The sequence below is a fragment of the Penaeus japonicus genome, unplaced genomic scaffold, assembly GCF_977035675.1.
Source record: "Penaeus japonicus unplaced genomic scaffold, GWHDUDI00000001_assembly GWHDUDI00000036, whole genome shotgun sequence".
Classification (NCBI taxonomy): Eukaryota; Metazoa; Arthropoda; class Malacostraca; order Decapoda; family Penaeidae; genus Penaeus; species Penaeus japonicus.
In genome coordinates, this window is record NW_028234438.1 from 14,942,895 (window position 1) to 14,955,394 (window position 12,500).

Genomic DNA, 12,500 nt, shown 5'->3' on the forward strand with positions numbered 1-12,500 from the left:
AATCTATTATTGTGTTTTCACTCTTAATCTAGCTTATATCTTTTTTGGGGGGGTTAGAAATGTCGATATATATCTATTTTATGTCTGCTTTCTTAATTGAACTCTTTATCTCACCCACATCTTTTGAAAAAAAAAATATATATATATATATACATAAATATATATATATTTTTTTTCTTTTCTTTTCTTTTCGCAAATCCGACAGCGTCAAATATTCCGAACAATTTAACCCTCCAAAGAACTCTCTTTTATACCATATTCCAGATACATTTCTCGTAAATATCAATTCTTTCCTGGATAACTTTTTTTTCTCTCAGTTCCCCCTCTCACCCGGATTCTCGACGCATCCCAATCCAGCTCTTATCTCTGCCGGATTCAGAGTAATCACTCTAACCTAGTTGCACTACCACTCATCCACGCTCCGACCACCCACTGGCACTATCGCCCTGTACATCTTGAGACATTACCAAGTGACATGTACTTAAATACGAAATAGCTTGGCACGTGCTTAATTCTTTTCTTACGTTTTTTTTTTTTTTTTTTTTTCGTCGTCTACCATGCAACGTGATCTCTCGTTCTCCTTTTCTCTCTCTCTCTCTCTCTCTCTCTCTCTCTCTCTCTCTCTCTCTCTCTCTCTCTCTCTCTCTCTCTCTCTCTCTCTCTCTCTCTCTCTCTCCTCTCTCTTTCTATCTTATTCATCTACCCAATTTATTTTGTATTTATCTTCCTTTTCTCATATTTATCTTCCTTTTCTCATATTTCTTTCCCCCATTTCCTTTCGTCAGACAACAAAAACCTCATATTTTTTTCTACACACAAACAGCTGATTTCTACGTCGGTAAGTGAAGCAAGAAAAGGTACTCACCCACAGTGGAACAGCCTTGCTCGTCAGTTGCGTCAAAGCAGTCCTGGCGGCCGTTGCAGACATCGCTGAGCTCTAAGCAGACTGAGCCTTGGTCACAAGAGAACTTGTCTGCAGGACAGCCTGTAGGCAGCAACAAGGAATGTCATTTTCTTTGTCGAATGACGTATATTTAGGGGATGATGAATATATATATATATATATATATATATATATATATATATATATATATATGTATATATATGTATAAATATATCTATATCTATATATATGTATGTATACACACACATATACACACACACACATACAGCCACACACACACACACACACACACACACACACACACACACATACACACACACACACACACACACACACACACACACACACACACACACACACACACACACACACACACACACACACACACACACACACACACACACACACACACACACACACACACACACATATATATATATATTTATGTGTATATATATATACATTATATAGATAGATAGATAGATATTGTTACTATTGTTCACAGATTTTTATTAAAGCATTTCCTACTGGATTAGGAGAGCACTTTTTTAAAAGAGGATGAATATAAAATCAATCAAGTGCATACTTACTTCGGTGTAGTTTTTAGGGTTCGAAAATGCAATAAAACAGATAAATAATAGCAACAAAAAAATAAAACACAAAAACAAGGGAAACAAACATGCAATACAATTTGCATTAGTACTTTACCTGTACATGCTGTGTCCATTTTCACCTTTGATCAATAAAGAATTAGATACTTTATATTTAAGACATTAATAACGTTATCTTAGTGTTAACCTTGATTTGTTTCTTTATCATACATTTGTTAATAAAAATATTAATGAAAACAAATAAAACATTCAGGTTTATTATTAATCTACTTGTGCTACTTATCTTAAAATGGTCATATTTATGTACAGGTTCTCCACTATAAGGCATCTGCTGGGTAGAGTGGCGGTAACATACCCTCTAAAGGCCGCCATACACGCTCAGTTAATCTGCGCAAACACACGGCACAAATTGGTTTGCACGCTGAAGAAATGTTCGAGTGTGGGAGATGTCGATGGGCGTGCGCGCTACCTATGCACTGAGTCGCGTATTAAGCCGTCCGGAAAATTGCGCAGTTCCGATACTTCTCGTAATTACGATAGGGCACTTCTCTCATTCACTCTAAATAATCGAAAATGATCATTTCACACCATAGGCCAAGTAGGTTTCCGTGATTTATTTTTATTTTTATACAAGATTCATTTCTTAAAAATCTCGCTATTAAGACATTCATGAAATATTTCTAGACTAAGAGCTACCACGGAGGCTAATACAACTTACAAGCCACGCAAGAGAATGCCACCGAACTATAAATACCATGAACATCCGTACTTAACCGTAATTTAGCCTGTCTTCAGAGATAATGTCCACAAGTAATGTCCTGGTCGCAATTAGTCTGTGTCCATGTAAATAACTCCAAATGATCAGCGTAATAGCATTACCGACTGGCGAGTACCTGTGCCCAAACGTTTCCATTCACTTTCCCGCGCTTTTCGAAAACGCTTCGCCATTTTCTTCAGTGAATCCTCAGTGAAAGACAATCAGTGACCAGTCGTTTTTTCAGAGACTATGAGACGTCGTCGCTTAATGAGAGCACGACAAAAGGGAATTAACCGTCTCAGTGCACATTGGTAGTGTAGGTCAGCGGTATTGATATGCGAAAGTACGGTTTAACAGCGCAATGCACAGTGCCACTGAGCGTGTATGGGAAGCCGTAGTCATGGCGAAAATCATCAATATGATTAGGATAATAATGATGATAATGAAAATGATGATGATAATGATAATAATAATAATGATAACAATAATTATAATCTTAGTAGTAGAAATAGCGTTGGTAATAATAATGGTAATAATAATGATAATAATAATGATAATGATAATAGTAATAATAATAATAATGTTGATATTAATACTGACGATAGTAATAATAATAATAATAATAATAATAATAATAATAATAATAATAATAATAATAATAACAATAATAATAACAGTGATGATAATAGTAATAACAATAATAATAATAATGATAATCATAATAATGATAATATTAATAAAGATAATAACAGTAACAAAAATGAAAATGATAATACCAAAAATGAAATCATTAATGATTGCTATAATAATAATACTAAAAGTATTACTCGTAATAGTAACGATACTAATAGTAGCAGTAGAAATGATAATATGAGTAATAGTAATAATAATAAAAATAATAATGATAATAATGATACTACTGATAATAATAATAATAATAATAATAATAATAATAATAATAATAATGACGATAATGACAATGATATAAACATATGAATTAATAGATCAATCAATGCTAATGATAACAATAAATATAGCATTGATAATGATAATGGATAAATAATTATATGAAAATGATACAAAATAGTAATAATAATGATAATTAATTAATAACAGTAATGAGAAAAAAAATGCAAAAGAATGATGACAAATAAAATGAATAACATTAATGGAAAAAGTGAATAAAATCAATGGGGAAAATGCATAAACAATAATAGATAATAAAATGAATAACATTACTGGAAAAAGTGATAGAGAATAAAATGAATATCAATATTGGAAAAAAAAGTGAATAACGAGTAATAGAAAAAAAAAAGTGAATAACAATAATAGAAAAAACAACAACATATGAATAACAATGTAAAATGGAAATGAAGATGAGCGAAGTCAAGTGATGCAACGAGGTTGTTAGCGTTACCACAATGGCGTGAATCCTCATCGACCTTGTTGGGACACTGATCGATTCCGTCACACTGACAGGCGTACGTCACACCGTCGTCACATACGATCAGGTTCTTGCCGGGAGGACAACTGGGCGGGGGTGGTAGCGTTGTTGTTGTTGTAGTTGTGGTTGGAGCTGTTGTAGTTGTTGTTGTAGTTGTAGTAGTTGTTGTTGTTGTTGTAGTTGTAGTTGGTACAGGTGTTGTTGTTGTCGTTGTAGCTGTTGAGGTCGTTGTTGTTGGCAACACTGCGGACGATGGACCTCGAAATTTCATTGTTTTGTTTTTTTTCCTCGTTTGTATTTATTTATTTTTCTTATCTCTCTACTATGTACAAATATATATATATATATATATATATATATATAGATATAGATATAGATATAGAGATCGACAACTTTACCGGCGAATTTCCAGATGATTTCGTGCAACTTTGAGTAAATGTTTAACGTTTAGGACATGAGCCTCGAATCTAGACATGTGTGACGTCATGACTTGAAGGCGTTACTACAGTGACGTCACAACAAAAATCTCTAACGTCTTACCTATTTAAAGTCATTTCTTAAAAGAGAATTTCGGACTCTTTGGTAAATAAAGTGGCAAGCAGAAAATATCGTGGACATAAAGATCGTATATCTAAGATATAATGACGTTACGTAAGAATTATGAAAGCGGTAAGGACTTTTTTTCATCTCCTTTTTAGAAAACACGAGAGGTATTTGAATTTTTTTTTTCGGCTCAGCCATGCAACATTCTTCTTGTGAGTGTAAACAAACGCAAACAAATATATCTACAAATAGGTAAATATGGAATAGCAAGGTGTCATTTGTTTCCCTTTCTAGTAAATGATAAAATTTATGGTACACAAAATAAGGATACAGCTTTATAACGTGTATAAGTTTAGTTGTTTGAAAAAGAAATCTTATGAAATGAGTTTATGTAATGGTTACAAAATAACTATAATCTAACGTTTGTGAGTCAACAATGAACTATAGTACTGAACTAGTAAATATGTATACCAAATACTATATAAACTACAAAAAACTATATTCATATATACATACATACATATTTACATACATGTATACATACATAAATATACAAATATATATATATATATATATATATATATATATATATATATACATATATGTATATATATATACACATATATGTATATATATATATATTTATATATTTATATATATACATAAATATATATATATATATATATATATATATATATATATATATATATATATATATATATATATATATGGTTGGTAAATATATGATTCTGACTTTCTATGCAAATAACATCTTTGCAACCTAAGATATATAAATATACGTAAATGTGCGAATAAAAAACTTGACTAAAAGACTAAAAATCATATTGATATAATTCTAATTTCTAGTAAAAGCAATTAAAGCAAGTGTCAATTTAAATAATCATATTCAGAACACCAATAATGATGATGATAACAATAATAATAGAAAGAGAGAGAGAAAGAGAAAAGGAAGAGAGAGAGAGAGAGAGAGAGAGAGAGAGAGAGAGAGAGAGAGAGAGAGAGAGAGAGAGAGAGAGAGAGAGAGAGAGAGAGAGAGAGAGAGAGAGAGAGAGAGAGAGAGAGAGAGAGAGAGAGAGAGAGAGAGAGAGAGAGAGAGAGAGAGAGAGAGAGAGAGAGAGAGAGAGAGAGAGAGAGAGAGTGAGAGAGTGAGAGAGAGAGACTTGACTTTGACAAGTTTATTGAGACAAGTGGTTACGTAGAGAGAGGTAGAGAGAGAGAGAGAGAGAGAGAGAGAGAGAGAGAGAGAGAGAGAGAGAGAGAGAGAGAGAGAGAGAGAGAGAGAGAGAGAGAGAGAGAGAGAGAGAGAGAGAGAGAGAGAGAGAGAGAGAGACAGAGACAGAGACAGAGACAGAGAGAGACAGAGACAGAGACAGAGACAGAGACAGAGACAGAGAGAGAGAGAGAGAGAGACAGAGACAGAGAGAGAGAGAGAGAGAGAGAGAGAGAGAGAGAGAGAGAGAGAGAGAGAGAGAGAGAGAGAGAGAGAGAGAGAGAGAGAGAGAAAGAGAGAGAGAGAGACAGAGAGAGAAAGAGAAAGAGAAAGAGAGAGAGAGAGAGAATAGAGAATCATTATTATCATTATCACCATAGTCATTATAATAGTTAATGAATAAATAAATAAATAAAAAATAAGGATACGAAAGGAAATAAAAGCGAAGCGAATTCCGCAGAAAAAAAAAGTTAATTCCGTCACCAACTTTTTTTAGCGCATTACATTTTTTTTAATAGCCAAATCGTAATAAATCAGTAATAAATAAGCCTGAAGCCTTCTTTTTTCGTACTTTTTTTCTATTTTGGTGGGGGGGAGGGGGCAAGTGCGAATATAAGCCTATCTTTAATTTTGTAAAAGCGGAAGATAAATCACGCTTTGCTAAGATAAAGGATTTGCAAATATCAAAATCGCTTTCCAGTGATTAAATTATTTCAAGCAAAAGAGGAAAATGCAAATTACGATATCCATTCGTTTGTAAAAGTTCTATATACAGAAAAAAATCATGCTGTGGAAAATAGTGTGTGTGTGTGTGTGTGTGTGTGTGTGTGTGTGTGTGTGTGTGTGTGTGTGTGTGTGTGTGTGTGTGTGTGTGTGTGTGTGTGTGTGTGATTTATGTATTTGTGCGTGTGTGTATCCATGTGCAGGCCTATATTTCTTCGGTAAGAAATATAGCTAATACTACGAAGCGCATTTTTTCTCGCAAAGTCGTTACAAGGAAAGGAAATCAAATCAAATCTAATAAATTTATAACAAGCGGGGCATAAGAAAGGAAGCACTGTCATTTCCGAGAAAATTCAGATGCTTTGGCACGAGAGAAAAGTTAGTCACGCATTTCCAAAGCCGTGGGCACCGCTACGACAGAAGAAGAGGGGGGAGGGGGGAGGGGGAGGGGGCGAGCGGGCGGGCGGGAATGAGGGGGGTGGGAGCGATCGAAAAAGGTTGAAACGTTGAGGTGTTGTGACATAGATTTTACCAGTTATGCTGCAAGTCTCCGGGTCTTCGTCAGCGCCGTCGAAGCAGTCGGTATAAGTGTCACAGACTTGAGCGATATCGAGACACGTGGAGTTCTGGTCGCAAGCGAATTCACGTGGTCTACACCCTGGCGAGAAAGGCGGGCGAAAAAGGGGGAACTGGCGTTAGGGAATGTCAACAGAGAGAGAAACACATGGTAGATTCGAATTGTTTTATTTAATCATTCGAATTATTTCTCTTTCGTTATTTTATTTTTTTATTTTTTTTTTTTTTCATTTCTTGTTTTTTTTTTCTCTCTCTCTCTCTCTCTCTGGACAGGGCTTTAGAGTTAGTTATCTTTTCTCTCTTTTTAGCGTATAATGTTTATTTTCAAGCATTATCTTTCTTTTTTTTCTATGGGGGTTGATTTATGGCGTTTATTTATAACGGAAGGCTGGAGAAGACGTTTGCTTTTGATTTCTCTTCCTTTCGTTCTTGGTTAGGTTGAATTAATTAGAGAGTGGCGATGTTAGGATGATTAGATTTTCTCAAACAAATTGTAAAGTCTTCAACAGTTACAGCTCAAATCTTTCTGTAGCTGTTCATTAGGCCTTTAATTAATACATTTAGGTTTTACGCTGGTTATTAGACATTTTATACTCACGTTCTCCTGTATCCCATTCTGTAATAACCTTACAGTTTAACATGCAAAAAGTCACATTATAGTTAGATATCACTTATCATCATCAAATCACGGATCACCAAGTACAGTTAAAGTTAAAAACACACATATATCACACTGTTAAAGTGGTTCGTGTTAGTTTTCAGATCGCTTAAAATACAAGTCTCACCAAAGAAAACGGGCGTCGTCAAGGAGGTAGGTCTGAGCAAGATCAAGAGAATTAGGAACGCGAGAAAAAGTCATTGAAGAATTACAGTAAAGTCTCAATGCAGTTTTCCTCTTGAGGTTGGAATAGTGTTGATAGCGGTGGTCAAAACTGCATCATAATAACAGGGAAATAATCACACCAAACACTGCTACTTCGTCATTAATTAAAAGAGTTCGGGAAAAAGTCACACACCCAAAATACGTGTTAGTATCCAGCGAATGCAAAAGGCGATACTAAAATGGGATGACGATATAACCAAAAAGAAGAGGAGGAGGGTGAAACTATAAAGCAGCTATAGCTGTAAAACTAAAAATATTAAAGGGTGGGGACTTATTTACCGCTTGTGCCGCACCCGGCCTCGTCTTCTCCTCCGGGACACTCCCTTTGACCATCACAGAAACAGGCGTAGGTCCTGCCATCGCTACACGTTCTGGGTCCTTGGTCGTCCGAACGACATGTAGGTCGTGCTACGGATAGGTTTCGTGCATTTTCTTAATTTGTACCAGGAGCTCTTCGTTCCGTTAATATCGTTATTGTACTTTTTTCAAACTTACCGTAAATACAAAAATTTCTCTCTATGTATCATCGCAATGATTGGACAATTAATATGTAAAAACAGTTAGACTACCACTTAATACTAATGTCTTGAACACACACGAAGATAATTCCCAGAGGAATTGTCTAATGGCCGAATGAAAATATTAAAAACAACAATTCGGCAGTCGGGAGAAAAAAGGCAGTAAAATCATTGGCTTGGGTTGGGGGAGGGGACGAGAATTACAAACTGATTGTTGAGTTCTGGATAGCTACTGACATTCAGAGGGAGTTAGTCTCTCGAATACAATAGGCCTTGTCGAAAAGGGAGGGGAGGGGGGGGGGAGGTGTTACGCAAGCTTTACCGGTGGAAACAGGGCAATTGGCCGGGTCTTCGTCAGTGCCGTCGCGGCAGTCCCGAACTGCGTCGCACACTAGGTCGGCCTCGATGCACTGTGTGTTCTCGTCGCAAGCGAATTGGCCCTCTCGGCATCCTGGCGAGAGAATCGGGGCCAGAGGGGCGCGCTGGCGTTAGGGAGGGTTGTGCGAGAGAGAAATTCTCTCTCACCATTACTCGTGATTGCTCCTATGCAAACTTTATTTGCTTTTCGATTCTTTTATGGTTTGTGTTTACATGAGGGTCGGAAGATTTTAGTGGTAGTAATGCTGCCGCAAAGTTTTCCATAATCATACACAGCTATGCAGCATTCTATAACAGCTTTCAGGAATTAAGACTTATCTAACTAGCAAAAATTGTATAGTTCATATTTAGTGTAAAATGATGTACTCTAGCATGCAAAAGTTAATATCATGTCTACGTTAGGTGTTTTTGAAATAACGAAATCATACACATTAAATTGTACTGATGGGAGATAATGGGTTATTTCTTAACACACATTGTTAGTTCGGCATGAAATGGAAAGGTTAGGAGATCGCTTTAAGTACAAATCTTATCGAAGAAAACGGGCGACGTCAAAGAAGTCGTTTGCAGTTTAAGACGAGGAACTTCACAAAAATCATCGGAGAAACACAGTAAAACTATGAATCAGTTTCCAGTTTAGAAGCTGACATAATGACTTAATATTAAGATAGCAATGGACGCATTTCTCGCGACAATGTGATCTGAAGTTGCAGTTGAAGGTAGGGAGAGACATTAGCCAAACTTCAACGCGCCCTGGAGAACGCCCAGAAGCTGAGGGCACCTAGAGCACTTAAAGATTGCAAAGTGGTCTTAGATGCATTCAAATCGTGCTCCCGTTCCTGAACCCCAGCCTAATAGGAACCCCTTGAATCCATTGGGCTCCGGGCCCTCGGGCCCAAAGCCACTAGGGATAGAGAAATGAAATGAGGGTAAAGTAGTTGGAGAACGAGGTACGCAAAAGGGCTTTCAGTTGAATTGAGCAACTGTCAGAAAAAGGCCAAAACACACGTCTGTTTGCACTCTAACACCCATGGTTATCCAGAGGCGCTAAAGTGATTCGCAGCGGAAGGGAAATGGCTCTGTAGAAGGGGAAAACTCAAGCCAAAACAAGCAAAACAATCGGGGACACTATTTACCGCTTGTGCCGCACCCGGCCTCGTCTTCTCCTCCGGGACACTCCCTTAGACCGTCACAGAAACAGGCGTAGGTCCTGCCATCGCTACACGTTCTGGGTCCTTGGTCGTCCGAACGACATGTAGGTCGTGCTACGGATAGGTTTCGTGCATTTTCTTAATCTGTGCAAGGAGCTCTTCGTTTCGTTAATACCACTATAAATCATTTTTAAACTTGCCGTGAATAAAAAAAAAAAAAAAAAAAAAAAAAAAATCCCGCTTTATGTATCGCAATGCATACTAGCTTTTTTCAATACTGCAGCACTAATTTCTACATTTTTTTTTTTTTCGTTCTCATACACTAACGAATTCATTCAACGTTCAGTCTGCACTGAAACCCATACTCCTTGAAAAAGGTATGATAGCTACAGATTTATTTGAGTCTTGTTCTGGATGTATTGCAATCTAGATTTCAATGTTGAAGACATTGTATGTTAAATGTTTGCACATGAAATATTGATAAATTAAAACTAACAGTTAATGTTGATGTCTTAAACATACATATGTTTGAATATGGACCTATATGTCTATTTCTATCTATATCCATATATAAACATATATATATAATATAATATAATATAATATATATATACATACATATATATATATGCATATTTATATATACATACATATACATATACATATATATGTATATATATATTTATATAATATATTCATACATATATAAATATATATATACATATCTGTATACATATATATGTATGTATGTATATATATATATATATATATATATATATATATATATATAAACATATTTGTGTGTTACTGTGTGGGTATAGGAAGATAATTCATTAGCTGGGGTTGGATCGGGGGGGGGGGGGCGAGAATCACAAACTGATTGTCGAGTTCTGGATAACTACTGGCATTCAGAGGGAGTTAGTCTCTCGAATACAATAGGCCTTGTCGAAAAGGGAGGGGAGGGGGGGGGGTGTTACGCAAGCTTTACCGGTGGAAACGGGGCAATTGGCCGGGTCTTCGTCAGTGCCGTCGCGGCAGTCCCGAACTGCGTCGCACACTAGGTCGGCCTCGATGCACTGTGTGTTCTCGTCGCAAGCGAATTGGCCCTCTCGACATCCTGGCGAGAGAATCGGGGCCAGAGGGGCGCGCTGGCGTTAGGGGGGGTTGTGCGAGAGAGAAGAAGACAATTCGCTCTCGCCAATACTCGTGTTACGCTCTTTTCTAACCTTTACTTGCTTTTCGATTCTTTTTACACGAGGGATGGGAGATTGTAGTGATTGTAATACTGCCACAAAGTCCCTTTTTCATGATGAGACACAGCTTACCAATATTTAAGTGTTAAGATTTACGTCTTTGGCAGAAATTGTAAAGTAAAATGATGCACTCTTACTTGCAAACGTTAATATCATGTTTGTAGGTGCTAAGGATATTTAACAAGTATGCTGAGTGTTGAAAAAATAAATAAGTCATACACATGTAATTGTATTGATGGGAGATAATGGGTTATTTCTCAACACACATTGTTAGTTCGGCATGAAATGGAAAGGTTAGGAGATCGCTTTAAGTACAGATCTTATCGAAGAAAACGGGCGACGTCAAAGAAGTCGTTTGCAGTTTAAGACGAGGAACTTCACAAAAATCATCGGAGAAACTCAGTAAAACTATGAATCAGTTTCCAATTTAGAAGCTGACATAATGACTTAATATTAAGATAACAATGGACGCATTTCTCGCGACAATGTGAACTGAAGTTGCAGTTGAAGGTAGGGAGAGACATTAGCCAAACTTCAAGGCGCCCTGGAGAACGCCCAGAAGCTGAGGGCACCTAGAGCACTTAAAGATTGCAAAGTGGTCTTAGATGCATTCAAATCGTGCTCCCGTTCCTGAACCCCAGCCTAATAGGAACCCCTTGAAGCCATTGGGCTCCGGGCCCTCGGGCCCAAAGCCACAAGGGATAGAGAAATGAAATGAGGGTAAAGCAGATGGAGAACGAGATACGCAAAAGGGCTTTCAGTTGAATTGAGTAACTGTCAGAAAAAGGCCAAAAACACACGTCTGTTTGCACTCTAACACCCATGGTTATCCAGAGGCGCTAAAGTGATCCGCAGCGGAAGGGAAATGGCTCTGTAGAAGGGAAAAACTCAAGCCAAAACAAGCAAAACAATCGGGGACACTATTTACCGCTTGTGCCGCACCCGGCCTCGTCTTCTCCTCCGGGACACTCCCTTAGACCGTCACAGAAACAGGCGTAGGTCCTGCCATCGCTACACGTTCTGGGTCCTTGGTCGTCCGAACGACATGTAGGTCGTGCTACGGATAATATTTGCGTTTTCTTAATCTGTGGCAGAGGAGCTCTTCGTTTACGTTTAATGACCACTATAAATCATTTTGTAAACTTGCCGTGAATAAAAAAGAAAGAGAAAAAGACAAAAAAAAAAAAAAAAAATCCCGCTTTATTATCGCAATAGCATACTAAGCTTTTTTCAATACTGCAGCACTAATTTCTACATTTTTTTTTTTTTTTTTCGTTCTCATAACACTAACGAATTCAATTTCAACGTTCAGTCTGCACTGAAACCACATACTCCTTGAAAAAGGTATCAGATAGCTACAGATTTATTTGTGCAGGTCACAGTTCTGGATGTATTGCAATCTAGATTCAATGTTGAAGACATTGTATGTTAAATGTTTGAACACATGAAAATATTGATAAATTAAAACTAAACAGTTAATGTTGATGTCTTAAACATACATATGTTTGAATTTGGGACCTATATTGTC

At 36.9% G+C, this 12,500-nt stretch overlaps 1 protein-coding gene across 1 annotated transcript in view; it reads right to left on the reverse strand.

Annotated features, from left to right (window-relative positions):
• The window catches only part of trol (terribly reduced optic lobes), a gene marked incomplete at its 5' end in the record, with an annotated part of 223,644 nt that overhangs the window by 199,905 nt on the left and 11,239 nt on the right, over positions 1-12,500 (reverse strand). The window contains 8 exon segments of the mRNA XM_086531816.1: positions 866-985; positions 3,690-3,959; positions 6,746-6,871; positions 7,952-8,080; positions 8,513-8,641; positions 9,705-9,833; positions 10,708-10,836; positions 11,901-12,029. Of these exon segments, the coding sequence (XP_086387942.1) occupies positions 866-985; positions 3,690-3,959; positions 6,746-6,871; positions 7,952-8,080; positions 8,513-8,641; positions 9,705-9,833; positions 10,708-10,836; positions 11,901-12,029 (1,161 nt within the window).